This window comes from Lissotriton vulgaris, chromosome 4_1 (genome assembly GCF_964263255.1).
Source record: "Lissotriton vulgaris chromosome 4_1, aLisVul1.2, whole genome shotgun sequence".
NCBI lineage: Eukaryota > Metazoa > Chordata > Amphibia > Caudata > Salamandridae > Lissotriton > Lissotriton vulgaris.
This window is the reverse complement of record NC_141691.1, coordinates 1,904,571,785-1,904,599,251: the sequence shown is the minus strand read 5'-3', so window position 1 is coordinate 1,904,599,251 and position 27,467 is coordinate 1,904,571,785. Positions and strand designations below refer to the sequence as shown.

The following is a 27,467-nucleotide window of genomic DNA, read 5'->3' as shown; positions in this document are numbered from 1 at the left end:
TATTACGCATTGTTCTGCAAGACTCTAACCCCACGCCTCCATGCCTTATTTGAAGAGGCTATAGAGGACGGGTCCTTCCCTTCCCTTACAGACAGTCACCATTGTGGTCATACCCAGGCACACCCTCCCCCGGCTTCCTGCACACAATATCGCCCGATCTCCCTCATCAATAACAAAGTCAAAGTATATGCTACGATTTTGGCCACCCGGATGAAAAGAGTGCCTCACACCCTTATAAACCCGGACCAATGTGGCTTCATGCCACACCGCAGCACCATTCATCGCCTTTGACGCCTGCATGTGACTCTTGCCTTCCGGGATCTTCTTATTCCGTACCTGGCTTTAGTTTTACTTGACTTCGAGAAGGCCTTTGATACGGTTGACTGGTGTTACATGCAAGACGAGCTAGAAAGAGCAGGCTTCGGACGCCATTACTGGAAAATGTTAGGGGTTCTTTACTCTAACCCCACGGTCTCCAACCGGTCGATCGCGAGCTACCGGTAGCTCGCCGAGACACTGGGAGTAGCTCGCCGAGTGCTGCTCAATTTAGTAGCACATTAGTTTCATTTTTGGCTATTTAGGCTTATTTCCGTGTCTGTTGCCCGCCCTCACCCAACGCAGCTGCTCCAATTGGCTTGCGCTTAGATGGGGTGGGCGGGCCAAAGAGGATGACGTTCCTTTGCTGCAGTCTCGCGGTGGAATGGTGACGAGGGCCGGGCGCACCGAAGGAAATACTGAGTGGTGTGGATGTTGGAAAAATGCTTGGGCCCGGTAAGGGAGAAACAATGGGCAGGGGGGAGGGTCAGAGCTGCGAGAGGGTCGATCAGCGGAGGTCATCGAGGGGGGTCATATGAAGCGGAGGAGGCAATTTTGCAGCTGGTGCAAGAGTTGTTCACACCTTCCCCCCCACACTCCCACACACACCCTCCTCCCCCTTTGCACAGGTCGGGCTCGGGCACTATCAGCTCTGTGACCAAAGCAACGGCGGGACAGATCCAGAGAGGGGCGGGGGAACGAGAGCGATGCTGGAGCAAAGTAGGTCTTTGCTCTCAGTTCTTGCCATCTGGGTGGTGACCTGATAATCTCTGGTTTTGTGACTACGAGATTGAAGAGGTGTTAAGAGAGGGGCTGGAAAGAAAGAGAGGGAGGGGATGGGGAGGGACAGAGGAGCCCGAGAGAAACAGAGAGGGGCCGCTGGAGAGACACGGTGAGGGGCAGGACAGACAGGGGCAGGAGGAGACAGTGGTGCTAGGGAGAGACTGGGGCGCTGGAAAGAGAGTGAGAGAGAGAGGGGCCGCTGTACTGACAGAGACAGCGAGGAGCAAGAGAGAGGGGCTCAAGAGAGACAGTGGAGGCCCAGAGATACCGTGAGAGGCAGGACGGAGAGGGGGCCTGGGGAGACAGTAGGGGTAGGAGGAGAGAGAGGGGCTGGGGAGAGACAGAGGGTTCGACGAGAAGATTGTCGAGATGTCACCGACAGACTGAGGGCGTACACCGGGAGAGAGGGGGGGGCAAGGAAAGAGTGAGGGAGAGCCAGAGACAGTGAACCGGGCTCAGGACAGGAGCAAGGGCAGTGTAGTGTTTGAGAAGGGGCAGGGAGCACGGGCAAGGTGCAGTAACAGAGAGCGTGTCTGGGAGCCAGGACAGAGTGCAGGGGTTGGGACAGGGAGCAGTGGCAGAAAGGCAGACATGTTGGGCAGAACAAGGGGCAGGAAGGAGTGCAGCGATAGAGGACAGTGGTGAGCAGGGCAGGGACAGGTGCAGGGACCTTAGCCATGGAGATGCAGTGAGTTGGGAGTGGGACAGAGGCAGGGTCCTGTGGCACAGAACTGGACAGACAGGGGGTACCGGAAGCACGGAATGATAGCAGGGGAGGACAGAGAGCAAAAACAGGGGACAGGGTGCATGGGGCGATAGCATGGGCATGGAGCCGGGTAGGGAGAGGGCATCGAAAGCACATGGTGAGAGTGGGCAGGGAATATTATGCTGATCACCTCACCATTGCGAGCAGTTAGCAGTTAACATCGTAATGATGGTTTTTACACATTGAGAACTACTCGGAGGATAAGACTGCTCTGAATGTCGAGACCCCTCTGACTGAAGACACCCTGTTCGCCCTTAGCAAAGAGGCTCGATTGATGGACCTGTGCAACACAGCTGTATGTGAAAACAAGTCAGATAGAGGTGCAGGAGGCCTTTTGACAAAAAAGGTTGTTGTTACACTGATGCTAGCTTTCTGGCTCTTGCCTTCACTTCAATATAACATCCAATAGTTGTCACCAACCTCCCCTGCCATGCCCCATTTAAGCTTCTCAAGCTGGTCCATTCTGAGCCTGTGCTGACTGAACCAGAGGTGGGCTGGACCACAATGTGCCTTTTCACTGGCCTCCTTGTGCTCTTCAGGGACACAGGCAGCTCTGGCCTCTCCACAGTGAGGCCATGACTGTTTCATGGTGTCGTGTGGCCACTCAGGATGTTATGTATGGTTGTTTTGTGGTTTGTTTGTGTGACAATTTTATTGGTTGGTAGTCTGTGCCAATGCTTGTCTGTGGGTTTTTGGCTATTTGTGTGCCGATTTTATTGGCTGGTGGGCTGCTTTTTATTGTAAAATTTCCTGATAGTACCAAACATTGCCTGCTGCAAGCGCAAATAGCCAAGTAGTCTTCCATACCTTGAAAAACACCGTCCTACAACATGTCTAAGTTTTACTTATTTTGCAAATCTGGGCCACTTTTTTTTAGCTATTTGATTTGCCTGCCCTATATTTAATAACATAACAGGTCTAGTTGCAAAGCGCACGATTACCCAAAGGTGTACTGGGGCTGAATAGCAGATGTTTATTGTTACCCAACTCAAGGCTATTCATTATATCGATTTCAAATGGATGAAAGGATGAGTGTACCTGCTGGGATTTAAACCTGTGACCATGAGGTCAAGCACAGGACCCTGCAGTGGCTGCTTTAGTGCAGTGAGCCATCAGACCCGGCTTATGGGGCTGCTTTTAATTTGGTGCCAGAGCCTCTTTTCTGTCCCATTCCGACAAGCATCAGCCTCCGCTTGTGCTTTTGTTGTGTCACTGTTGTGGCTTGTGCTTTAGCTTTTTGTCTCACTGTGCTGCAGAAGGCAGTGCACATGTAAAAAGGGAAAAAAAGTTGTTTCTTTCAGTGTTATTGTGTTGAATCCACAGTATGGGGCCATGGGCTCTGAAGAAATAGGCTTAACGTCAATAAAACTGGACGGGGAAGGTCGCTCGAAAAATGCGCGAGTTGCTTGGGGTTTAGTAGCTCACGACGATTTTCACTGACCAGAAGTAGCTCACACTACACAAAAGGTTGGAGACCCCTGCTCTAACCCATCAGCCTGGGTCCTTATAAATGGGGCGTTGTCCGAGGTTTTCCCGATCGCAAGGGGTGTCCGCTCTCCCCTCTACTTTTCTCTCTTGCGATTGAACCTCTGGCCCGTAACATCCAGACCTATGACCGGGATCAGGGCTGGCGGTGGCAAGAATCTCAGGAAGACCGTTGTATGCTGATGATGTCCTCTTGTACCTCGCTGATGCTGCCTCGTCCGGGCAGAGATGTCTGCAGATTCTCCACTCCGAGCGAGCATCTGGGTTATGCCTTAACCACTCAAATCCACAGTGGTGCCCCTTCATGCCTCTAAAGACTGTTTCGACTGGCAGGCAACCATGCCCATACAAAGATTATCCTTTAAATACCTTGGTATCTGGGTGGTGTGTCTCCCAGCATTGACCTGTTCTCTAAATGTTGGTTCACTATTCCGACGCACGAAAGATGACTTATTTCGTTGGCAAAAACTTCCCCTCAACCGTCTCGGGAGAGTCGCCCTCTTCAAAAGAATGGTTCTCCCCCACCTCTTATATGTTCTCCAAAATCTCCCGATCCACCTTCCTCGCAGCTGGTTTCTCGATCTATATGGGGTGATTACCAACTTCCTTTGAGGGGGCTCAAGAGCGCGTCTAGCTCTCACGACTTGCCAACGAACCACATATGATGGAGGAATGAGTATGACAAATCCCTTTCTGTACTATCTCGCTACCCATCATCTGACAATCCATGATTGGTTTAACGGGGGTAGTCGGACCCAGCATGTCGTCTCAAACTGGGTTGTCTAGGATTCTCTCAGGCCCAAGCTATGCTGTATGGAGCCCTGATCCCTCAGGCCCTGCCAGCAGTCACTCGTACAGCTTTCCTAGCATGGCGATCTGCATTGAGACACATCCACTGGGACAACAGACTCGCATTACAAACTCCATTATTGCATGGCACATGGCTGAGAGAAGTGGGGACTTTGACGGGCTTTCAAGCATGGGACCTAATAGGCATCACCTATTTAGGAGGCATCTGGAAAGGAGAACACTTGTCCTCCTTTCAAGACTTACAATGTGCATACTCCTTACAATCTACTCAATTCTTTAAATATCTCCAATTACAACACACCCTAGCCACTCACATCCCCAACAAATAGTCATTCCCCGAATTCAGCCCGTTGGAGGCCAAAATTCTCATGGGAGCCCTAGGCAAGGGAGGGATATCCCAAATATACCGACCCCTGATAAACAATACCCCATCCACACTAGACCCTTTTAGAGACAGGTGGGAAGGTTGGGTGGGTCCTCTAGAAGAAGAAGACTGGAAGAACGCTCTTATGGCCCCCAGAACACTCACTATATCTGCCAAACCTCGCCTTATACAGATATACTATTTACACTGCGCATATCTTACACCGGCACGACTGCCCAAGGCTGCATTTCTCCCAGCCCCGCAATGTCCACGCTTTGAAGATGTACCAGCCCACTTCTACTACATGCGGTACAAAAGGGGGTGGTAATGGACGGAGCATCTGAACCAATCAAACACTCACACCCAGTCAAAAGATCTGGGTTTAATCCATCACCGTTCTTTAGCCCACTCTGCCACCCCAGTTCAGACATGGCTATATGCAAACCAGTCTGACCCTGTGCCTCATGGGAACATTACAGCCCGAACTGCCAAGCCATGTCTTCCCTGGACCGGAAACAAGCTTCCGAGGACCGGTTTCTGGCATTCCAGCCGTCTTCAGCCCGGCTTGCTTGAATCCAGTGGCAAAGTGAGCAAGGGACTCACGTCTGAGTATACCCTGCCACACTTATGGTGGCCAAAAGCGGTACAAAAGGGGGTGGTAATGGACTGAGCATCTGAACCAATCAAACACTCACACCCAGTCAAAAGATCTGGGTTTAATCCATCACCGTTCTTTAGCCCACTCTGCCATCCCAGTTCAGACATGGCTATATGCAAATCAGTCTGACCCTGTGCCTCATGGGAACCGTACAGCCCGAACTGCCAAGCCATGCCTTCCCTGGACCGGAAACAAGCTTCCGAGGACCGGTTTCTGGCATTCCAGCCGTCTTCAGCCCAGCTTGCTTGAATCCAGTGGCAAAGTGAGCAAGGGACTCACGTCTGAGCATACCCTGCCACACTTATGGTGGCCAAAAGCGGTACAAAAGGGGGTGGTAATGGACTGAGCATCTGAACCAATCAAACACTCACACCCAGTCAAAAGATCTGGGTTTAATCCATCACCGTTCTTTAGCCTGCTCTGCCACCCCAGTTCAGACATGGCTATATGCAAATCAGTCTGACCCTGTGCCTCATGGGAACAGTCCAGCCCGAACTGCCAAGCCATGCCTTCCCTGGACCGGAAACAAACTTCCGATCTTACATTAACATTACAAAAGGACTGACCTGCTGCCAGAGGACTGCCCTTCTGTCTGAGAGGGAAGATTGGACCAGCCTACCTTCATCCCACGCTAATCCAGAGTGACTCCAACGGCCAATTAACTGACCTGTGTGAGCTACAGGAAGACAACAGGTTTCTTAGGCCTCCCTACAACTTCTGCTGGTGTGAGTCCCTGATTCCGAAAAGGTGCCCCCCCAGGCCCTGGAGCCTTGGCTAGCATCAGATTGTACTCTTCTACATGAAAAGGTGAAAATCCAGAAGTTAGGGCTCCTAGCAACTGGGAAGGGGCCTGTTCGCTCCAAGACTCTGCTGCCCACGGTGACCGTCAACATTAAGCTCTGGTGGGACCGGCGCTGTCATTGTGCTACAGTGACGGCCTGCAATTCAAGACCTGCAGTTCATGCTACAGCAACACAGCACGCAGTGACCGCCAATGTAACGCCTAGGCAATGACCATTGGCAATGCCCGATTGGCTCTTCCCTCTACAGAGTCAATAGCCCATGACGCTGGGCTTGCTCTTCGCGCTACACTGATGACCAGCCGCAAAGATCTACCCATTCTCCAGTATTGGGGTATCTTTCATAGATTCACATGCCTGAATCATTCCCCGTCGTCAAAGTGGGAGCCCCATGATACATAAAAAAAGCAATAAATATGCGCATAATAACCATAACCTAGGTAACCTAGAACCAGAAAGTAAAGTAGCCATAAACTACAAGGAAAAAAACTTCCACATCTATGACTTGTCCAAGTCATTATATACAGGCCAAACTGCAGCCAGTCAGGCGACCCCACGCTCCAGAATGTTCTCCTCAGAGGCTCTCAGATTTTCTCTGTCGACGAAAATCATCGTCGACGCGACTTCGATGTCGACTGTTACCTTCTCGTCGCCGAGATCAAAAATGATCATGACTTCAGCTTCATCTCCGTCGACGCTAGTCTCTGTCTCTGTGAAGCCTATCTAGTCAACGAAGGAAATTACATCTGCCGACGCCCCGTCAACGGCAAAGGTTAGAAAGATCTCGTCGACGATTGCCTCGCCGACGGTCGCCTTGTCGTCAAAGACTTCATCGTCGACTGCCGCCTCGTCGTCGAAAACTCCCTCGTAGTCGTTGACGACCTCCTCGTTGAGGAAGACTGCCTCGGCGTCGACGACCACCTGGTCGACAAAAATTGCCTGGTCGGCGAAGACTGCCTCATCGTCGAAGATTGCTGCGTCGTCTACGGCAACTACCTCATCGACGGCTACTTCCTTGACACCAGCTCAATCGACGACAATACCGTCAATGGCCCCCTCGTCGATGCTTCCATTGTCATCTTGCACAGAGTTGCAGGTATGGTCTTCATCTACGGCCACGGCCTCCTCTGCATCGTCTACGACAACATCTTCTTTACTGCAGAGACATGGTTCTTCATTGGAGGCCCTCTCTCCATTGCGTATCTCACCTACCAAAGTACCTCTTGAGTTGCCAGAGCAATTACCGGACTCTGGGGAGGATGATGAGGAGTCCAAAGAGGATGACAGATTTCGCACTGCCAGGAGCCCTTCGGAATTACTTAGTAAATATCAGGAGGATGACCAGGATAAAAATCCTTTCCCGGAGTCTGTAGCTCCAGCTCCTGATACGATACCTACCGCACAGATGCTAACACCACTGACGATGATAGGGAAGAAGGAGAAGTGGGAGATGGATCTCTTCTTACGGAGTAGGATGACTTCCAAATTCTAACTCCGTCCCCTTCAACTCCAGCTCCCATTGACTCTCCTCCAGTCGATATTGGATGCTTTCATCTGGAAAGGGCAACACAAAGGTTCCTTCTACTGATGGAAACTAAGAAGGATGAGTGCTTCCTCTACGATTTTAAGTATCAGCCAAGGAAACAGATACGGACCATTTCCATTATTGATTTCATTTGGAAGGAAGGATTGAAGGTCATGACAGCGCCTGCTTCTATTCCTGCGGTCTTGCCTCGACTAGACAAAAACATAAGGCACCTGATAACTCACCTGCATGCCTCATAGTCCTGCCGAAAGCTGACTCTGTTATTGCCCCAGTGGCACAAAGACGAGCTAGAAACGCTCCTCTCCAATCACAGCTCCTCCAGACAGGGACAGCAGACGATTGGATGCTATTGGGAAGAAGGTTTCTACCATGGCAGCGAAGACCGTCCGTGCTGCTAATTCAATGCCCATGTTAGGGCGATACCACAGACAGATGTGGTCGGACATCTCTCCCTACATCAACATGTTGCCGGAACCATCAAAGTCTGAGGCCTTAAAGATCTTACAAGAAGGAGAGCGTATCTCTGCTGAGATAATAGATTCGGACGTGCTAGCGGGTGCCGCATTACTGCGAAAGCAAGGCTGGCTGAAATCGACATCTTTTTGCCAGGAGGTTCAGGCAAAGATTATCGACATGCCGTTTGGTGGGGAATCACTATTTGGCCAGCATGTCGAGGAGGCCCTTCAGGCCATTAAAAAAGGCAGAGAGACAGCAAGATCTATCGGTACTCTTCAATTTCGCAAGCCGCCCTTTCGGGGTGCTAAAGGACGTAGATCTTTTTCTAATAGAGGAGGCTACAACCAACAAAGGTCATACCAGTCCTTTCAAGGCAATCAGAGATATCAGTCCCAAACACAACAGTCATACTGACAGCGAAATATCACCTATTCACAAAATAAAAGAAAGCCCTCCTACCGTGGACGGGATTCAGCTAAAAAGCAATGAGAACCACCACTTCCACCGCCCTACCCTTTCAAAGTTGGATCAAGAATCTCCCAATTTTACTCGAGCTGGTCCGCTATCACATCAGACAAGTGGGTCCTGGACATCGTGGCCAGAGGCCATGTTCTAGAGTTCATAAAGATTCCTCCAAACTCTCCTCCCAAGGGCCCACCTCCTGCTCATTTCAACGAGCTTGTTTCCCAAATAAATTTGATGATTCGAAAGGGAGCGATCGAAAGGGTCCCTCATTTACAAAGAGGAACAGGATTTTATTCGAGATTTTTCCTGAAAATGAAAAAGTCGGGAGAATGGCTCCTCATCCGTGACCTTCGGTCCCGCAACAAATTCCTGAAGAAATTATCCTTCCGGATTTTAATGCTTCAAGATATCCTTCAGCTCCTCTCGGCGGGGGATCACATGGCCACCCTCGACCTCCAAGATGCCTATTTCCATGTGACAATCCTACCCAGACACAGAAAATTCTTGCGGTTCAGAGTGGTTGGCGGGGACTTTCAGTTCGAAGTCCTTCCGTTCGGACTACGTTCAGCACCCCGTGTATTTACCAAGATTCTGGCTCCAATGGCCGCTCACCTTTGTCTGGAAGGGATTAAAATCTATCCATACCTGGACGACTGCCTTATCAAGGCGAATTCTTTTCCAACCGCAAGCGCACACATTCAAAGATGTCTGTCACTTTTCCAATCTCTAGGTCTCTCCATCAACCTCGACAAGTCTCATCTTGTTCCATCACAAATAAAGTCCTTCTTGGAAGCCACATTAGACACTTACTATGGTGGACTCTAAGAAAGAACGTGAATGAAGGGTGTGCATTCCTGGTAGAAGTTCCAAATTACACCATCACCACAGATGCATCCCTCGAGGGATGGGGCACATCTTCAAGGGATGACGGTCAACGGCAAGTGGAACATCCAGCAAAGGACGTGGCATATCAACCTTCTAGAATTATGAGCCATCTTTTTAGCCCTAAAGTTCTTTCGAACCATCATCCTGGGAGCTTCAGTACTAATTCGGACAGACAACACTATAGTAAGTATGCACTACTTGAACAAACAAGGAGGAACATAGTCTGCCCTACTCTCTCTTTAAGCCCAAGAAATCAGGGACTGGGCGATACGACACAGAATCAGCCTATCAGCGATCCATGTCCCAGGAGTCTCCAATGTCCTAGCGAATTCCCTCAGCAGATTGACAGTATCCAATCACGAGTGGGAATTACATCAACCAACGTTGAATCGGGTCTTTCAGGAGTGGGGTCGTCCTGACCTGGACCTGTTTGCGACCAATCAGAAACGCAAATGCCCATTCTTTGCAAGTTGGCTTCCCCACAAGGGGACACGAGGGAATTCGTTTTCGATAAATTGGTCGCAGATATATGCCTACGCCTTTCCTCCAATACCGTTGGTTCCCATAGTTCTCCAGTAGATGAAGAAAGAGCCATGTCGCCTAATTCTCATCGCTCCCAGATGGCCTTGCCAGTTCTGGTTTACCAAACTTCTCCTTCTCTCAGAATGCGATCCCATTCAGTTTCGACCAATACCGAACCTCCTATCCATCCAGAACGGACAGATCTGCCACCCGGACCCTGCCTCTCTGAGATTAGCGATACAAAAGGGGATGATGGACGGAGCATTTGAGCAAATCAAACACTCACCCCCAGTCAAATGATCTGAGTTTTATCCATCCATCTTTAGCTTCATCCGCCAACCCAGTTCAGACATGGCCATATGCAAATCAGTCTGACCCTCTGCCTCATGGGAACAGTCCAGCCCGAATTGCCAAGCCATGTCTTCCCTGGACCGGAAACAAGCATCCTAGGACCGGTTTCGGGTACATAACCCTCATCAGCCAGGCTATCTTGAATCCAGTGACAAAATAAGCAAGGGACTCACGTCTGAGCATACCCTGCCAACTTAGGGCGAACAAAGCGATACAAAAGGGTATGATGGACGGAGCGTTTGAGCAAATCAAACACTCACCCCAGTCAACTGATCTGGGTTTAATCCATCACCATTCTTTAGCTCACTCCGCCACCCCAGTTCAGACATGGCCATATGCAAATCAGTCTGACCCTGTGCCTCATGGGAACAGTCCAGCCCAAACTGCCAAGCCATGTCTTCCCTTGACCGGAAATCGGATGCGGCAGGGACATTCAGTATCCAAGCAGACTATAACTCATTGGATTTCTGCCGCAATTTGCCTCTGCCATCAGCAAGCCGGAATACCATTGCAAACAACTCCGAGAGCACATTCTACAAGAGCAATCTCTTTTTCTACTGCTCTCTTTGAGGATGTGCCTCTTCATCAAATTTGCAGAGCTGCAACTTAGTCCAGCAGACACACTTTTACCAAGCACTACTGTTTGGATGCTGCCAGTGATGCAGATACATCAGTGGGACAAGCGATTTTCCGTATCTTTTTTCAGACTCATTTCAGACATGATTATCATATATCATAGCACTGCCCTGTATATACATGTATTTATGCATAGTATAGCATTCTAGGTATGTTATTGCATAATGTCTTTTGTACATATGTTTATGTTACAAATAGCGTCTTACAAGCATTATTGGCGTACTGCTTTCTACTCTGATTCAGGCATGTGAATCTATGAAAGATACCCCAATGCTGGAGAAGAACAATAGTTAGTTACCTGTAATCTGTGGTTCTCCAGTATTGCTATATTTCATAGATTCACATGCAACCCACCCACCTCCCCTCAGAGGCTGGTTTATGCTCTTATCACTTGGTTCACTCTTGTGCGAGAAAATCTGAGAGCCTCAGCCTCTGAGGAGAACGTTCTGGAGGGTGCTCTCGCCTGATTGCCTGATTGGTGACCTGACCTGACCTGGTCAGACGCGGTCGCTCCTCCCGCCGTGTGGCCCACCCCGAGTGTGCCCGGCCTCCTCCTCACCCTGCCTGCCCTCTGTGCCTGCTTCGGGTTCTGATAACTGTATCGCCGTCCTTCCCGCATTGTACTTTACATTGGTTCCGTCGTCCTCTGTGCCTGCCTCGTTTACTGTACTGTATTTTGTATTTTGTTTCCTTCGTCGTTTTCTGCATTGTACTTTATTTTGTCCCATTGTCCCTGCTTGTTCCCTGCCCCACCTCGCTCCCGGCCGCTGCTCCCCCTGCAGCCCCACCCACGCTCCCTCCAGCATCACCGCACCGCTCCCCCCCCCACTCGCCACCCCGCTCCCGCCTCCCAGCTGCTCCTCCCTCCCACAAGGGTTCATTAGGCGAGGCTCACGGGCGAGGAGCTGTGACCTGACCTGACCTGGTCAGACCCGGTCGCTCCTCCCGCCGCGTGGCCCACCCCGAGTGTGCCCGGCCTCCTCCTGCTGCCTAGAGAGTTCTGCCCCTGCTGGTTTGGCCCCCTGACCCTGCCTGCCCTCTGTGCCTGCTTCGTGTTCTGGTAACTGTATTGCCGTCCTTCCCGCATTGTACTTTACAGTGGTTCCGTCGACCTCTGTGCCTGCCTCGTTTACTGTACTGTATTTTGTATTTTGGTTCCTTCGTCGTTTTCTGCATTGTACTTTATTTTGTCCCGTTGTCCCTGCTTGTTCCCTGCCCCACCCCGCTCCCTGCAGCTGCTCCCCCGCGGCCCCACCCACGCTCCCTCCAGCATCACCGCACCGTTCCCCCCCACTTGCCACATCGCTGCCGCCTCTCAGCTGCTACTCCCTCGCCCGCCCCCCCCAACTCTCCATTTTTGGCAGAGTCCATGCGTACGCGCAGCGTTGACGCCCAGCGGGTGCGCCAAAGGCAAGCCCGTCTGCGCCCGTCCGCGCCTGGACCGCGCCCAGCGCCAGACCCCCTGGTCCCCGCAGATGCCGTCCCACCAGCCGGACTTACGACGCCACCACCCTCAAAGCACTCAACACCAACCGGATCCCCGGCTGCCACCGAGCCACCCCAGGACGCACCCACGGACCCTTCACCTGCCAAACCTGCAAGTTCTCCTGCACCCGGACCTGCACCGCACCCGCCAAGCCGAGCACAAGCAGCAACCACCTGAAGTGCATCCTGCTCAACACCCGCTCTGTCCACAGACACACCATCGAACTCTGGAACCTCCTCGACTCCACATCCCCAGACGTCACCTTCCTCATGAAAACATGGATGAACGCCTCCTCAGCGCCCGGCATTGCCATCGCCATCCCGGACGGATACAAGATCATCTGGAGGGAACGCGTCAACCAGACCGGAGGTGGCATTGCCTTCGTCCACAACAACACCATCCGCATCACGACCAACTCCGACGACACCCTCACAACCGCCGAACACCTTCACTTCCAGATACACACCGACCCCAAGACCACTCTCGAGGTACCCTCATCTACAGACCCCCAGGACCCCGCACACAATTCAGCGAAGACATCGCCGACTTCATCAGCCCGCACGCCCTCCCCTCCGCTGACTACATCCTTCTAGGAGACCTCAACTTCCACCTGGAGAACAACAACGACCACAACACCACCGCCCTGCTGGACAACCTTGCCAACCTCGGACTCAAGCAACAGGTGACCACCCCCACCCACTACGCCGGCCACACGCTTGACCCCGTCTTCTCCTCCAGCAATGACATCTCCTTCAGCCACACCACCGGACTCCACTGGACAGACCATAGCTGCGTTCACTTCAGCTTCAGTAGGACCACCACTCACCACCACCCGCAACAGGTTCCCCGCAGAAGCTGGAACAAGATCACCACCGACCAACTCACCTCATCCCTGAGCCAGAACCTTCCCGCCAGCTCAACGAACCCCAACCAAGCCGCCGACAGCCTCACAAGATGGATCACCAACTGCGCAGACGACCTCGCTCCACTGAAGACCCCCCGTCAGACCCGGCAGCAAGAAAGCATCCTGGTTCACCGACGAACTCAAGAGCTCCAAGAAGAACTGCCGGGCCCTCGAGAAAGCCTGGCGCAAAGACCCGACTACAGACAACATGACCACCCTCAAGCACGCCACCCGAAAACACCACCAGCTGATCCACACCACCAAGAAAACCGCATTCAAGGAACGACTGGACAACAACGCCCACAACACCAAGGAACTCTTCAATATCGTCAAAGAGCTCTCGACCCCAGCGCCGGAAACAACATTACTCCCTCGCAAGACCTTTGCAACTCGCTCGCCTTGTTCTTCCACAGCAAGATCCCAGACATACACAACAGTTTCAGCACACAGCCGACGCACCCTACGACCGTACCAACGCCACCCATCACCACCCTCCGCACCTGGACCCCGGTCAACACGGAAGACACCATCCGCACGATGAACTCCATCCACTCACTTCACCAACCGACCCCTGCCCTCACCACGTCTTCAACAAGGCCGACTCCGTCATCGCACCCCATCTCCGGGACATCATCAACACCTCCTTCGACACCGCCACCTTCCCAGAGAGCTGGAAGCACGCTGAACTCCGCGCCCTACTGAAGAAACCATCAGCAGACCCCACCGACCTCAAAAACTACCGCCCCATCTCGCTCCTTCCTTTTCCTGCCAAAGTCATTGAGAAGACCGTCAACAGACAGCTGGCCGCCTTACTCGAGACGAATGGATCCCTCGACCACTCACAATCCGGCTTCCGAGCCAACCATAGCACCGAGACCACCCTCATCGCAGCCACCAACGACCTCCAAGCCCTGCTCGACAACGGGGAAACAGCGGCCCTCATCCTCCTTGACCTCTCCGCAGCGTTCGACACTGTCTGCCACCGCACCCTAGTGCAGCGCCTGAACAACATCGGAATCCAGGAGAAGGCATTGGAGTGGATCATCTCCTCCCTCGCCGGACACAGAGAGTCTGCCTCCCCCCATTCAGATCCGACGCCACCGAAGTCATCTGCGGCATACCGCAAGGTTCATCACTGAGCCCCACGCTGTTCAAGGTCAACATGAGCCCCCTCGCGGCCATCGCACGCCAACACAACCTCAACATCCTCTCCTACGCCAACAACACCTAGCTGATCCTCTCCCTCACCAATGACCCCGCAACCGCCAGAACCAACCTACATGAAGGGATGAAAGACGTAGCAGAGTGGATGAGGAACAGCCGCCTGAAACTGAACTCAGATAAGGCGGAAGTCCTCATCCTGGGATCATCACCCTCCGCCTGGGACGTCTCCTGGTGGCCCACCGCCCTGGGCAGCGCACCCAAACCAACGGACCACGCACGCAACCTGAGCTTCATCCTGGACTCCTCCCTCTCGATGACCAGACAAGTCAACGCCGTCTCCTCATCATGCTTCAACATCCTAATCATGCTATGCAAGATCTTCCGGTGGATCCCCACCGAAACCAGGAAGACGGTCACCCAGGCCCTCGTCACCAGTCAACTGGACTACGGCAACTCCCTCTACGCCGGAACCACAGCCAAACTCCAGAACAGACTCCAGCGCATCCAGAACGCCTCAGCACGACTCATCATGGACATCCCCTGAGGCAGCCACATCACCGGACACCTGAGACCTGCACTGGGTCCCCGTCGGCAAGAGAATCACGTTCCGACTCCTCACCCACGCACACAAAGCTCTCCACAACCAAAGCCGCAGATACCTCAACGACCGCCTGATCTTCTACACCCCCACCCGCCAACTACGATCGACCAGCCACGCCCTCGCCTTCGTTCCCCGCATCCGAAGAGCCACAACGGGAGGAAGATCCTTCTCCTACCTGGCTGCCAAGACATGGAACTCCCTCCCCATCCACCTCCGCCTGACCCAAGCCCACCTCTCCTTCAGGAAGCAACTCAAGGCCTGGCTGTTCGAACAGTAGAGGACCCCCCCCCCCCCCAAGCGCCTTGAGACCCTCCGGGTGAGTAGCGCGCTATACAAATGCTTTGATTGATTGATTGATTGATTGATTGATTGATTGGCTGCAGTTTGGACTGTATATAATGACTTGGACTAGTCATAGATGTGGAAGTTTTTTTTCTTGCAGTTTATGGCTACTTCACTTCCTGGTTCTAGGTTACTTATGTTATGGTTATTATGTACCATGGGACTCCCACTCCGACGACGGGAATGATTCAGGCATGTGAATCTATGTAAGATAACAATACTGGAGAACCACAGATTACAGGTAAGTAATTATTGTTCTTCCTCATGACCTCCTCCACAGCAACCAGAACTCTTTGCACCAGACTCAGAAAGAAACTCTTCAGAGGAACTAACCTGGTCCCTGTATCCAACCCATGCTCCTTCTAGGTTGGCCTTAATTTGGGACTTTACCCTGGTCTAGCACAACTAGATGAGCGAGAGTGACACTTTGTACTTTTATGCACTACTTTTCCCGAAAACTTTAAAATTGAATATCTCTAGTTCTGATGATTTGATTTTTGTCATTCTGAAATAATTTTCTTAAAATGTACTCTATTTTTCTAGGTTGGTTTGGGATTCTTCTTGTGTTGCATTTTCACTTTATTACTGTTTGTGTGCTAAGTAAATACGTAACAAATGTTACACTTTATAAGTTAAGCCTAATGGTTTGTGCCAAGGTGCCAGTGGATTAAGCACAATCTAATTTAGTCACTTTATTGACCCAGACTGACTAGGATTGTAGTTGTTGACTGAGTGGGGCTTCCACCCTCCTTAACCAATAACTCAGTTTCCTACAGGTAACAATTTTAGAGGGTTGAGATGAGGACACCTTATTGAAAGTGAAGGACAAATGGCTGTGCCTGAATGCATTGGTACTTCATTTGGTTGAACATGACTTGGTGCAGGATGTGGTGTTAGATTTGATTAAGATGGATAAGCTGGGCTTGGAAAAGTTTAAGGAACGGTGGTGTAGAATGGAGTAGAATAGAGTGTTACCCAGGAGGGTGTGGGGACATTAGGAAAGCGACATACAATACAATACTAAGAAACAACATGGGATAAAGTTCCAAAACAAAGTAATAGTTTTACTTACTCTGCCTGTGCAACCTTCCTACACTTAGCAAGCCTTATTAATTGTGAGGTTATTGGGTTGAATAGTTGTCGATTTTCAAGAAAAGTTAATTGTGTCTTATCAAAAATCCTAAGGTGCATTTTTAGACTATCATGTCTCGAGATGGATTTGAACCTTCTTAGAAAATCGGAGACGACATAGAAAATAGCTGGCACATTTATGAAGCAGAAAATCTGTTTTACTCTTCGGGCAGCTATATATTGCCCACCTGAAACATCTTTAGTCTATCCAACATCAGTAGTCATTTTGCATGGAGAGATAAGTGGGGACTACTAATTCTAGGTTTGCTATATATTTAATGTTATATGTGTTGTAGTACATTCAGACCTAGAAACCCCTCATCTTGTCCATGGATCAATGTCTGCTTAGTGTACATTAGCTTAGAGAAGCCGCGATCATATGAGTCAGTGGTAGAAGCCGCTAAGCCATTCATTGCCACTTCATCCCAAGAAGTGATGCACAACTGCTCAGTTTCACAGGGCCAAAATCTGAGTGAAACTCTACGGATTGGGGAATCACAGAGAAACTGAATGCAGAATGTACAATTTATCTGGCCATTCCTCATTCCTCATTCCTCATTTCTCAAGGGAGCCTCTGTGCTTGTCCTGTAATCCTTGTGAGTTCTGGTTCCCCAGTGTCGGTTAATCTGGGGCGAATTTAACAGAGTAAAATGCAGTTAGTATGTAATTCCCAGTAAGCAAAAATTAACATAATAATCATGCAGACAAAATAAGTCTTTCCTGTAAGTATCCTTTTTGAAAATGATCAACATCCTCTGATAGTGCAGATGCAAAAATATTTTCCAAAAATGAAATTGAAATATCAGTGAAATGCGTCTTTATGTTGAAGCGCATTATATAGTGCTCTTCTAAAGGGAAAGAAGACACAGGTGGGCAATATGTGGATATTCTCATTTCTATGTCGTGTACGGATTGATGTTAACTTTTCATTGCTTTCTGTCTTCAGGCCTTTCAGCTTGTGCTCCCCACAGAAGTGAAGCCTGACAGCAGCTCGGCCAAGAGGTCTCAGACAACTGGACATTTAGTGATCACCATGCCAAGGGTATGTAGTGTCTCTTTGAGAGGCGGCCTTTGAAATGTCTGATTCATCTGGGAGCGGTGCTCGAGAAGCATGTTCAAGTCAGGCATGGAACATCTTATTAGCTAATGGAGCGCAGGCCGCTGTTCTCCCGTCAGGGAACATTTCTCCGGCATAAACAGAAGGTGGTTCTGACAGAATAATCATTGCAGGGTGCCTGGAAGTGCTCTCAGCTCTTCGGTGCCTGCTGTCGCTCAGCAGAGAGCATGCTGGAGGGAATGCTGGCCAGGCATTACAATAAGAGCTGCCAGGCTTTAAAGACAAACTACAGCAGAGTGCTCTGCCCTATAATGGGAAGGTTTCTTATAGGTGCCCTACAATAGGGGATCCAAGATGCCCTACATAAGAGGGCCTTATACTTGAGAATCTCTTACCTGGAAGCGTTAACCTGTGCTCACACAGTACTGCTCAACTGTTCACTGACTTTCTTCACTACTAGAATATTTGTCCTGCATTTCTTAATTCTGCATGCAGATAGTAATGAAAGTTGTAATATGTTTACCAAAACCGTAGGTATAGTTAGGCCAGCATTTCCATAGGCAAAGAGCATTTTTGTTTTGTTAATAACTTTTGCGCCATTTGATGGATCTTCACAAAACTTTCCAAAAAAAGCACATTCGCTTCAGCTCTTTCCTGGAAACTTTCCGGGTGATCTGTCAGACGGGGGCCAAGATAAAAAGGGGCAAGCATATTTCCCAATGCATTTTCCATAGAATTCTTAAGGCAGTGCTACTGCAAAAACTGGTGAACGTAATTACACCACATTTGGCAGGAACCTAAATCTTAATTCACAGATTGTTATTTATGTGAATTTGTGTAAATCTGTTCAGTAGTTTTTGAAAAATGTAAGTTTAAAAATATTTGTATATCTTGACGGTTGTGTGCGCAAGAGTCTTGTGGGGGTGCCAAATGAAAAATAGAGCATTCTGAGTGGCCCAGGGAGCTTTTTTTCACTTGGGCCAGTTTGCTCCTGCAGGAGTCAGAACCTTTTGGGAGCGAGCAAACAAATTTGCTGCCAGGAACATTAGAAGAATGTTGCTCGCAGCCAGTACTGGACTCGTGGACTTAAGGCCATCTGTTAGAACTCATTTTCCCATAGAGACAAAAAAAACTTTGATACATCTGGCCCTTAGACCCCTATCCTGAAGTGAAATAAAATGATGTAATGGGGAAGGGTGGGGCTACCCTGCACCTCTTGGCCCCATGGGAGGAACCCAGAGGGATCCCCCTCACCAGTCAAATTGGCAGTGGCCCAAAATTTTCTTAAGGGAATTGGGGTGCACAGCCATTTTCAGCCTCGGGCCCTCATCCTCTGGGACCCAAAGTATTTTTTAGGGGAGGAGGGGGGGTGTCATGCAGTCTCCCTTTCCGAGCCTTAAAAGAGCCCTGGGGACACCATCCCTCAAGCCGTCATTTTGAACAAAAAGCAGTGGGGGTTGCACAGCAGTCCTCCCAGAGCCTATTTTGGCCCCAGGGATTCCATCCTCCTGTGCCGGCTCACATGTTGTGTGTCAGGTAACCAACAACCAGGGCACATCAATTCCCCCCCCCCCCCACACTAGCCCATGCAGGGAAACGTGTTTGCTCCCAGCTGGTGGGGGCATTTTCAAATCTTCTGCCAAACGGGAGCAAATACTAAGTATGCTGCCAGCCAGCTGGAGCTTTAAAACGTTATTGCCAGTTGGGAGCAGACTTGCGATCTGATTCCCTGCCGGCACTGATGTATGTAGGGAAACAGAACAACAGATTGCTCCCACCTGGAGGGAGCAGCATAAATAGCTGCTCCCTCATGGGGAACCATGTCGGCTCCCGCACAATGTGGGGAGCCGGCAGGGGCCCCATAATGTTGTGCTTGGTGTGTAACTTGGTGGGCTCACCCATTTGTAACTGATGCGGGCCCGGCGCCAAAATAGGATTGGGGCATGGGGTCCTTGGGCCAAAATAGGCTTGGGAAGGGGGCGCTGCTAGGCCCCCTCCCTTTCATAATAAGTGATGTTCCTGGGGGATGGGGACACCAGAGCCTATAAACGCTCAGAGAGGGAGGTCATACAGCCTCCCCCCCCTTTTATTTACATTTTGACACCAGGGGGGGGGTCCCCACTGCCAAATTATGGTCAGGGAAAGGAGCTGCATGCCCCCTCCATTTATTAATTACAGGGGCCCCATTTTGATTGACGTTGGCCCCAGGGGATGGGGTCCCAGGGCCCCCCCCCCTCCCCGCTCAGGAAGGTGCAGTGCAGCCCACCTCCCCTTTTAAACACAAAAAGGGGAGAGGCCTATGAAGGCTCAGGGAGGGGTGCCGCACGGCCCTCCCCTTTTTTTGTTGGTTTGTCCCCAGGGCCTACAGAGAGTCAGGGAGTGGGGCTTCGTGCCCCCCTTCCCTCAGCCCTGGGGGATGGGGTCCCAGGGCCCAAGCAGGCTTCACGCCCCTCCCCTTTTGATTGTATTTGCCTCTGAGAGATGTGGTCCCTGGGGGCTTTTTAGCCTCGGGGAGGGGGGCTACACACTCTCCTCCCCTGTTTAATTGTATTTGGCCCCAGGTGAGAGGGTCCCCAGGGCCTTTTGGAATTGGCCTGGGAAGATGGGATCCCCATGGCCAATTAAGGGTTAGGGAAGAGATAGGCGCAGCAGTAACTGTGGATAGCACTCTGCCTGCCTTGTCATCAGGCCCTTAATCCCCAGTGAACGTAGGAGTACGTCTCTCGCGCAGGAAGGCGATCAGATGCCTAAAAACATCACTTTAACCCAGAAGACGGTGTACAGCAGAGACCTACTTTACAAGTAAAACAAATCACAAGTTTATCCTAAAAATGCTTAAATATTCTGTATGAATATGAAATGTATGATTAGTGCAAGATGATCCTGACATTCCAGTCTATCTTTTATGCTTGTATAGCTTCTAACACTAAGTTTAAATGCCCTTAGCAGGGAGTCCCAGGATATGAGTGTTCCCGGAACCGTATAAATCCTACAGATGTCATATCTTAAAAGCGGCGCTGTGCTTTCATTCTCAGCCTACATTTCATGGAAAAGTCAAATAAAAGTGTCTTTAAAAATGAAGCAAATACCATTTTCGTCTTCTTTCTGCAGGCTACAGAAATTATCAGGGCTACTTCAAAGCTCTCCAAGAAATCTAGTGGGAATCAAAGCTGTAAAATGGAAACAAAGCAGAGGTGATTTTATTTTTTACTTGTTAGGACAAAGCTCAAACCTCAGATGAATAAATCATGCGTTTTATGCTGACTAATAAATGCCCCAGACATTGTGTGAAGGTGCTGAGCGTTTTTTGGTTTAATATGAATGTCATAGGGTTTATCTAGCAAAATAAATCTATATATATTTTCTTTTAGAAAGCTTCAGTTCTACGTCAATTGTTGGTTGTGCAGTGCAACCTATTCAACAGATTTTCTAACCATTTGCTTTATGGCAGAATTATAAAATGCAACTGCAACTTAAATAAGCACAAGATTCATTACTAATTCCGCATATGAACAGGGACATGGCAGTGGGGAGACTGTGCACATTAACATTTCCTTGCAATATTCACAGATTTGCACCCTGTGGTGAGTATATGGAGCATTTATACCAAGCAGGAGCAGGTATAAGTGATCTGCACATATTACAATGAGCGCAGAGCGAACTGATAGAAATTATACTTTTGTTTTTACTGCCTGCTCGTTTTTTTGCCCTCTGTTTTGCCTTTTCCCGCCCTGTTTTGCCTTTTCTGCTCGTTTTTCTGCCCTGTTTTGCCTTTTCTGCCCTCTGTTTTACCTTTGTGCACGTTTTTTCCCTATGTGTTGCCTTTTTCTGCCCTCTGTTTGGCCTTTTCGGCTAGTTTTTTTGCCCTATGTTGTTTTTCTGCCCTCTGTTTTACTCTCTTCTGCTGTATTTTGCCTATCTGCTCATTTTCTGCTCTCGGTTTAGCCTTTTCTGCTTGCTTGATTTCTGCCCTCTGTTTTGCATTTTCTGCTCATTTTTCTGCCCTTTCTTTTGCCTTTGCTGCTCGTTTTTCTGTCTGCTCTTTTGCCTTTTGTGTTCCCTTCTGTTTTGCCTTTTCTGCTCATTTTTCTGCCCTCTGTTCTGCCCTTTTCTACTTGTTTCTTCCCAATATTTCCCTCCTCCCAGCAGCTGCACTTCCCCAGGACCTACTTAATGGGGGCTGCAGCACAACCATTGAGAAGGTCCTTATGCCAGCTCCCCCTGCAACAGTTCTCCTGTCCAGCTTGCCCGCACTCTGCTACCCTCTGCTGCCTGTCTACTGCTGCCCTCTGTTTGTGCCTCTTCTTCTCGTTTTTTCCTCTGTTTAGCCTATTCTGCTTGTTTTTCTGCCTTCTATTTTGTCTTTCTGCTCATTTTTCTGCCCTCCGTTTTGGCCATTCTGCATGTTTTTCGGTCCTCTGTTTTGCATTTTCCTGCTAATTTTTCTCTGTTTTCGGGCCCTCTGTTTTGACTTTTCTGCCCTCTGTTTTGACTTTTCATCTTGCTTGTTTTTCTGCCCTGTTTTGCCTTTTCTGCTTGCTTTTCTGCCCTCTGTTTCGTCTTTTCTGCTCGTTTTTCTGCCTGTTGTTTTGCCTTTTCTGCTGCTCTCTGTTTTGCCTTTTCTGCAATTTTTTCTGCTCTCTGTTTTGCCTTTTTTGGTTGTTTTTCTGTCATCTGTTTGTCCTCTTCTGCTGTTTTGCCCTTTCTGCTTGTTTTTCTGCCCTCTGATTTGCCTTTCCAGTTCTTGTTCCCGCCCTCTTTTCTGCCTTTTTTCTACTCGTTTCTTCCCTCTTCCTGCTATTTCCCTCCTCCGACCTCCCACTGCCCCACCCTTCCTCCAGGACCCCCTTAATGAAGGCTGCAGTGAGACCCCAATGAGCAGGCCCTCGTGCCAGCTCCCCCTGTGACAGTTCTCCTGTTCAGCTTGCCCACAGTCCTTTACTCTCTCTGGATGTCTACCTGCTGTCCTCTGTTTGTTCCGTCTCTGCTTGTTTCTTGCTCTGTTTTATCTTTTCTGCTCGTTTTTCTGCCCTCTCATTTGCCCTCTTCTGCTCTGTTCTGCTTGTTTTTCTGTCCTGTTTTGCATTTGCTGCTCTTTTTTGTCTTCTGTTTTGCCTTTTCTGCGTGTTTCCTCCTGCTGTTTCCTCAAGACCTGACTTTTCGGAGGATAAATTGCACCCCAACGCCAGGGCCGGACTGGGAACCAAAACCGGCCCTGGCAAAGTGCTCGGCCGGCCACCAACCCTTCCCCCCTCCACCCCCTCCCGTGGAGGTTGTGGATGCCGCCTAGCTCTTTGCCTAGGTCGGTTTTCGGCCGATTTTGTTACAGGGCTGATTTTGCAGTTATGCTGCAAAAACGTCTGAGTAACAAAAACGGGCCCTAGGGGCACCAAACCGGCCACCACCCATGAGGCGCACCGGGGGATGACCCGGTGCCCGCTACGGCCAGTCTGCAGCCATTGGGCAGCCATGCCCAACGCCCAGATACCCCCAGGGGTGACAGTGCTGCGCTCTACAAATGCTGGTTGATTAATTACAAGCCCTCCTTGTGAAATATGCCCCCCGGGGCTACCTCGCCTCTGTCTCTGTAGTCTCTTCTGTCAGCATATACTAGTTTAGAACATCCCTAGGGTAATCTCTCTTTGCTGTTGGGCCCTTGTTTTTTGTTATTGGATAGTAGTCTTTCAACGCTCTGTTTCCTAGAAGCCTTAACATGTTGATGTTGACCTTGGCAGGGTGAATTGTAGGGGCATTCTCAGTCCAGGTAGTCACAAGGTGTTCACCTTTGCATATTTATTTCCTACGTATCCTCTTCCTTTTCTTGAGCAGTTAATTCTCTATTGATAAAGCAATTTGACCTTTATGGGCAAGAAGTATGTGTGTAATTTTTGTGTCCTGAAAGGATTATACATTTTGGTAACTTTAATTCTGATATCTGCCATGGCAAAGATGACAATGCGTACATGAAGAAGGCTCATTAATGCACCACTCACTCAGGTTTTTGCATCTTTTCTTCATTAGAACAAAGACAGTTGAAAAGCTGGAAGTTGATCCAACTTTGCATTCGTTTCCTGATGTGGCAAATATCGTTCTAGAAAAAAAGGCGATTCACCAAGGTCCTGTCCAGTTACAGCGGCCGAAGCTGATGAGCATTGAGACCTGTGAAGCGTTTGAAGATAATGCTGATGTCCCACCTTTAATATAAGATGTAGGAGTAGCCCATATTAGTGCGAGGAACGGCAAGTTATGGACTTACCGGATAATATTTCTTTTTATGTCTCCAGAATCATCTTTACCGAGGTCATAAGGCACAATCACACATTTTTTTATCTTTGTACATAAAATGAGTATACACCTAATTTCTTTTAAATTATATTGTCACCAATCACAACGTGTAATGTACTTTAGGCACTATATGCAACACTAACAAACTATTTTGTGCAAGGGAGTTATGTGTTCGAAAAGTGCAAAATCCCCTAAAAATGTTTGTCCCCACGAAATTAATATCTAAGATTGCACACAATGACAGTGGAAAATCAGCAAGATGTGTTGATTCATCTACAGTCTTATCTGTGAAGCTTAATTTGCTTATGTTTCTAGATGCATTTAAGGTGTGTACGTCTTAGAAAGAACTAACATTCTTTATCTTCCCTTTCAACCACAAACTCACCTTGGAGTAGAGCTGTTTGCCCCAAGCCGCCATATTTTTCTTCTTCTGGGCCCAGTGGGCTTTCACATACCCAAAGTTGCTCCTCATTTCAGTGGGATTCCTCGTGACCAGGTTCAGCAGAAGGTTCTTGATATCCCTTAGAGGGAAAGTCAGTATATGGAATTGAAGAGAGGGTCTAGATGGGGGTATACATTTCTTTAATATATTCAGTGACATAGGATAACAATATCTTTTTTTACATGTGCCTCCCTCGACTGCCCTTGTTTCATCTTCTCACTATCACGGTAATCCTAAACATAAATGGGAATGAAGTATATGTACATGGTGTAGTTTCAAAAGTGCATTTTACATCCGTACCCTCACCTCTCCACCCACAAAATATGGGAAATCATTTACAAGTAAAACGTTCAAATGCACTTTTTAGCTCACTCTACTCCTGTGATGCTTTATATTATATTACTGATCTCAAGTTAACAGGGAATACCTATAAAGGTAATCCGTTATTGTGACTAATTTCTAAAATGAAGAAAGTCAGCCTGGCAACAACTGGCTGAGGAAACTTTATTTTAGACAAAAGTTGAAATGGCGAGATACATTTTCCATTGGAATATGTTTCAGTGGAAAAGGTAAGGAACAACATGATAAAAAGGTAAGAAGGGAAATGGGGGTGAGTATACAGGATGGGGAGAGGAAGTAAGGGGTTTGAAAAAAGTAGTAAAGCAGGCGAGGGAATATGGAGTTTTTAAAAACAATAATGGGAGTAAAGCGGGATAGGGTGCAATGGGTTTGAAAAAAAAATAAGCCGAATAAAATGGGAGTGTGAGTAGAGGTCTTGTTAAAAAAGGTAGTAAAGTGGGACGGGAAATAAGGGGTTTGAAATAGGGAGTAAAGCAGGAGGACGAATTAGTATTTTGTAAAAACAAAATGGAAGAAATGAGGGAATGGGAGTAACGGGTTCGAAAAAGTTTCAGCAAAGTGAGAGTAGGGTGTTTGTAAAAATAAAAACTTGAGTAAAGGGAAAGCTTGAGTAAGGGGCTTCAAAAAGGAATGAAAGAGGAGGGGGAATAAGGTCTGTAAAAATGGGAATATGGTGGAAAGGAGAATGAGGATTGAAAAAAATGTATTAAAATGGGAGTAAGTGGTATGTTACAAAAAAAAACAGTAAAGCAGGAGTGTTTAAGTAAGGAGTTTGTAAAAAAAGTAGTAAAGTGAGAAGGTGCTTAAGGGGTATTTAAAAATGAAGTAAGTATGGGAAGAAGTAAGGAGTTTGCAGACAAAAAGAGCAATAAAGAAGAAACGGGAGTAAGGAGTTTGCAAAACTTACTGGTGTAATTTGGGAGGAGTAGCAGAAGGGGCATGAAAGATAGGAAAGAAGATCTTGGAAAAAAATAACATACAAATAAATGGGGGGTGGCTCAAAAGACTCAAAAAAATGAAAATCAAACATGATGAAAATAAAGAAATTGATTTCTAGAGGGCTGTTTTTTGTCAATTTAGTGAAAGCCATTCAAAAGGAGAGGGCCTCAAAAAAAAGGTCTACGAAATACATTCGCCAGAACTATTCTCTTCATATTTGATTTTCTAACAAATCATATACAACCTATATAAAATCTGCTTATGGGTCCTGTGTGCAAGAACAAAAACAGCCTTCACCTAATAACCTATGGTTCGGTTATGAGCATCTGTCACCTTATAAACTGTTATTTGCATTGGACCAGGATTCAGGGGAAGATGATGGCATAGTTCCAGGGTCCATATGCTTGTATCATAATATTATAAAAATCGGTATAGAGAGATGTGTTTCGGCATCAGTATATTCTTCGTATTATTTTCAGTGCCACTGTGCATTTCTAGACGTGTTTTCATGTGGGAGGAGTGTCTAAGCTTTAACTCTATTGTTAGTAGTGTTTGGGCCCTGTGGTGCCCTTGTATTTGCAGTTGCTGACAGACTTGAAAACATTTTTTGTTAGAAGATTATTTAATACAAAAATAAACGTGTAACCTTCTTGTTTATGGCACTAATTAAAATGTAATAGGCAAACTAGCAATTTAAGTGAATTATTATGTTTATTTTCTGCTGCTGTCCACAGTGTCAAGCAAAGTATTTCAAGGTGGTTGATCACTCCATAACAGATAATCATAATTTAGGAAGTGTACAGATTGAAAGTACAAACGCTACGACAACTTTAAAATGATTACACGTGCCTCAGTTAAATTAAGAACTTGCACCTCAACAACTAACATTAATGAACCTAGGTACTTCTAAAATATAATTCAAATATAGAAAAAAATATCCAATCAGCAATTAACATAGACACGAGTGTCTCCTCTCTTAAAGTCTAACCATGGTTGAGCCTCTGTTAAGTAGCAGGTAATTTGTACTATATTTGTGGCGAACATGTATACATTCTCATGCCAACACTATACACAAAACACTTCAAAGTATTCCCCACCGTGTCTTCATCTGCAGATTTCAGGACCCTAGGAGGGGCAAACCTCCGAAAAAGCACCCCCTCTTAAAAGAGAAGCCAGAGGATAAGTCGTAGACATCAGGCCTACTGAATTTCATTTAGCAGTCAGGCAGTTCATCTACTTGTAGCAGAAAAGTTTACAACATTATTTAATAGTAAAGCCCAGGATTTCCGGGTGCTCTTGTCGTTGATGGCTGGGAATATACCTATTGGCATATTTGGCTCGTGTATGGCATATTAACTCCAAGCTCAAACCTGTGCCTGCGTAGGACTATTTCATTCTCCATTGGACTAAAAAGTGGATGTTCATTGTTAACTTCAAAGTAAAGACCTAGCCTTTGGCAGAGTTATTCTGATAGTACGAGGGAACTGTCAGAAATGGGGCTCTCTACTTTCCAGTGGCTTGTAACCTGTCTAAATAGGGATCCTTTCTTCTCGTCAGAGTAAGGGAGTTACACACCCAAGATAACCCCTGCTTGACACGAGCAGTCAGGCTTATCTCACAGGCAATGTGTAACGCATGTGTGCACACATACAGTAACATAGTGAAAACACCACAAAAGGACTCCACACCAGTTTAGAAAAATAACCAATCTTTATCTAATCAAAACAAGACCAGAACTCCAAAATACATAAATCAAGATATCTCTTTCAAAAGGTTTAAACAGATCAGTCCTTATAAAATCATAGATGCATCACTTTTTAGCACAAAGTACCTAGTATGCTTCAAAATCAAAGACAAAAGCACATGCAGGGAAGGTGATGCGACGGCGTTGGTTTCTTCCTCCTAGGGGAGGTG

The 27,467-nt window shown here is 48.2% G+C and overlaps 1 protein-coding gene across 1 annotated transcript in view; it reads left to right on the top strand.

Moving 5' to 3' along the window:
- The window catches only part of DNAAF11 (dynein axonemal assembly factor 11), a 175,901-nt gene extending 152,146 nt beyond the window's left edge, over window positions 1–23,755 (top strand). Inside the window, exons 10-12 of the mRNA XM_086918090.1 lie at window positions 17,417–17,512; window positions 20,639–20,721; window positions 23,549–23,755. Coding sequence (XP_086774216.1) covers window positions 17,417–17,512; window positions 20,639–20,721; window positions 23,549–23,732 — 363 coding nt within the window. The 3' untranslated portion in view covers window positions 23,733–23,755. The remainder of the gene's footprint in view (window positions 1–17,416; window positions 17,513–20,638; window positions 20,722–23,548) is intronic.
- Window positions 23,756–27,467: the final 3,712 nt, after the last annotated feature.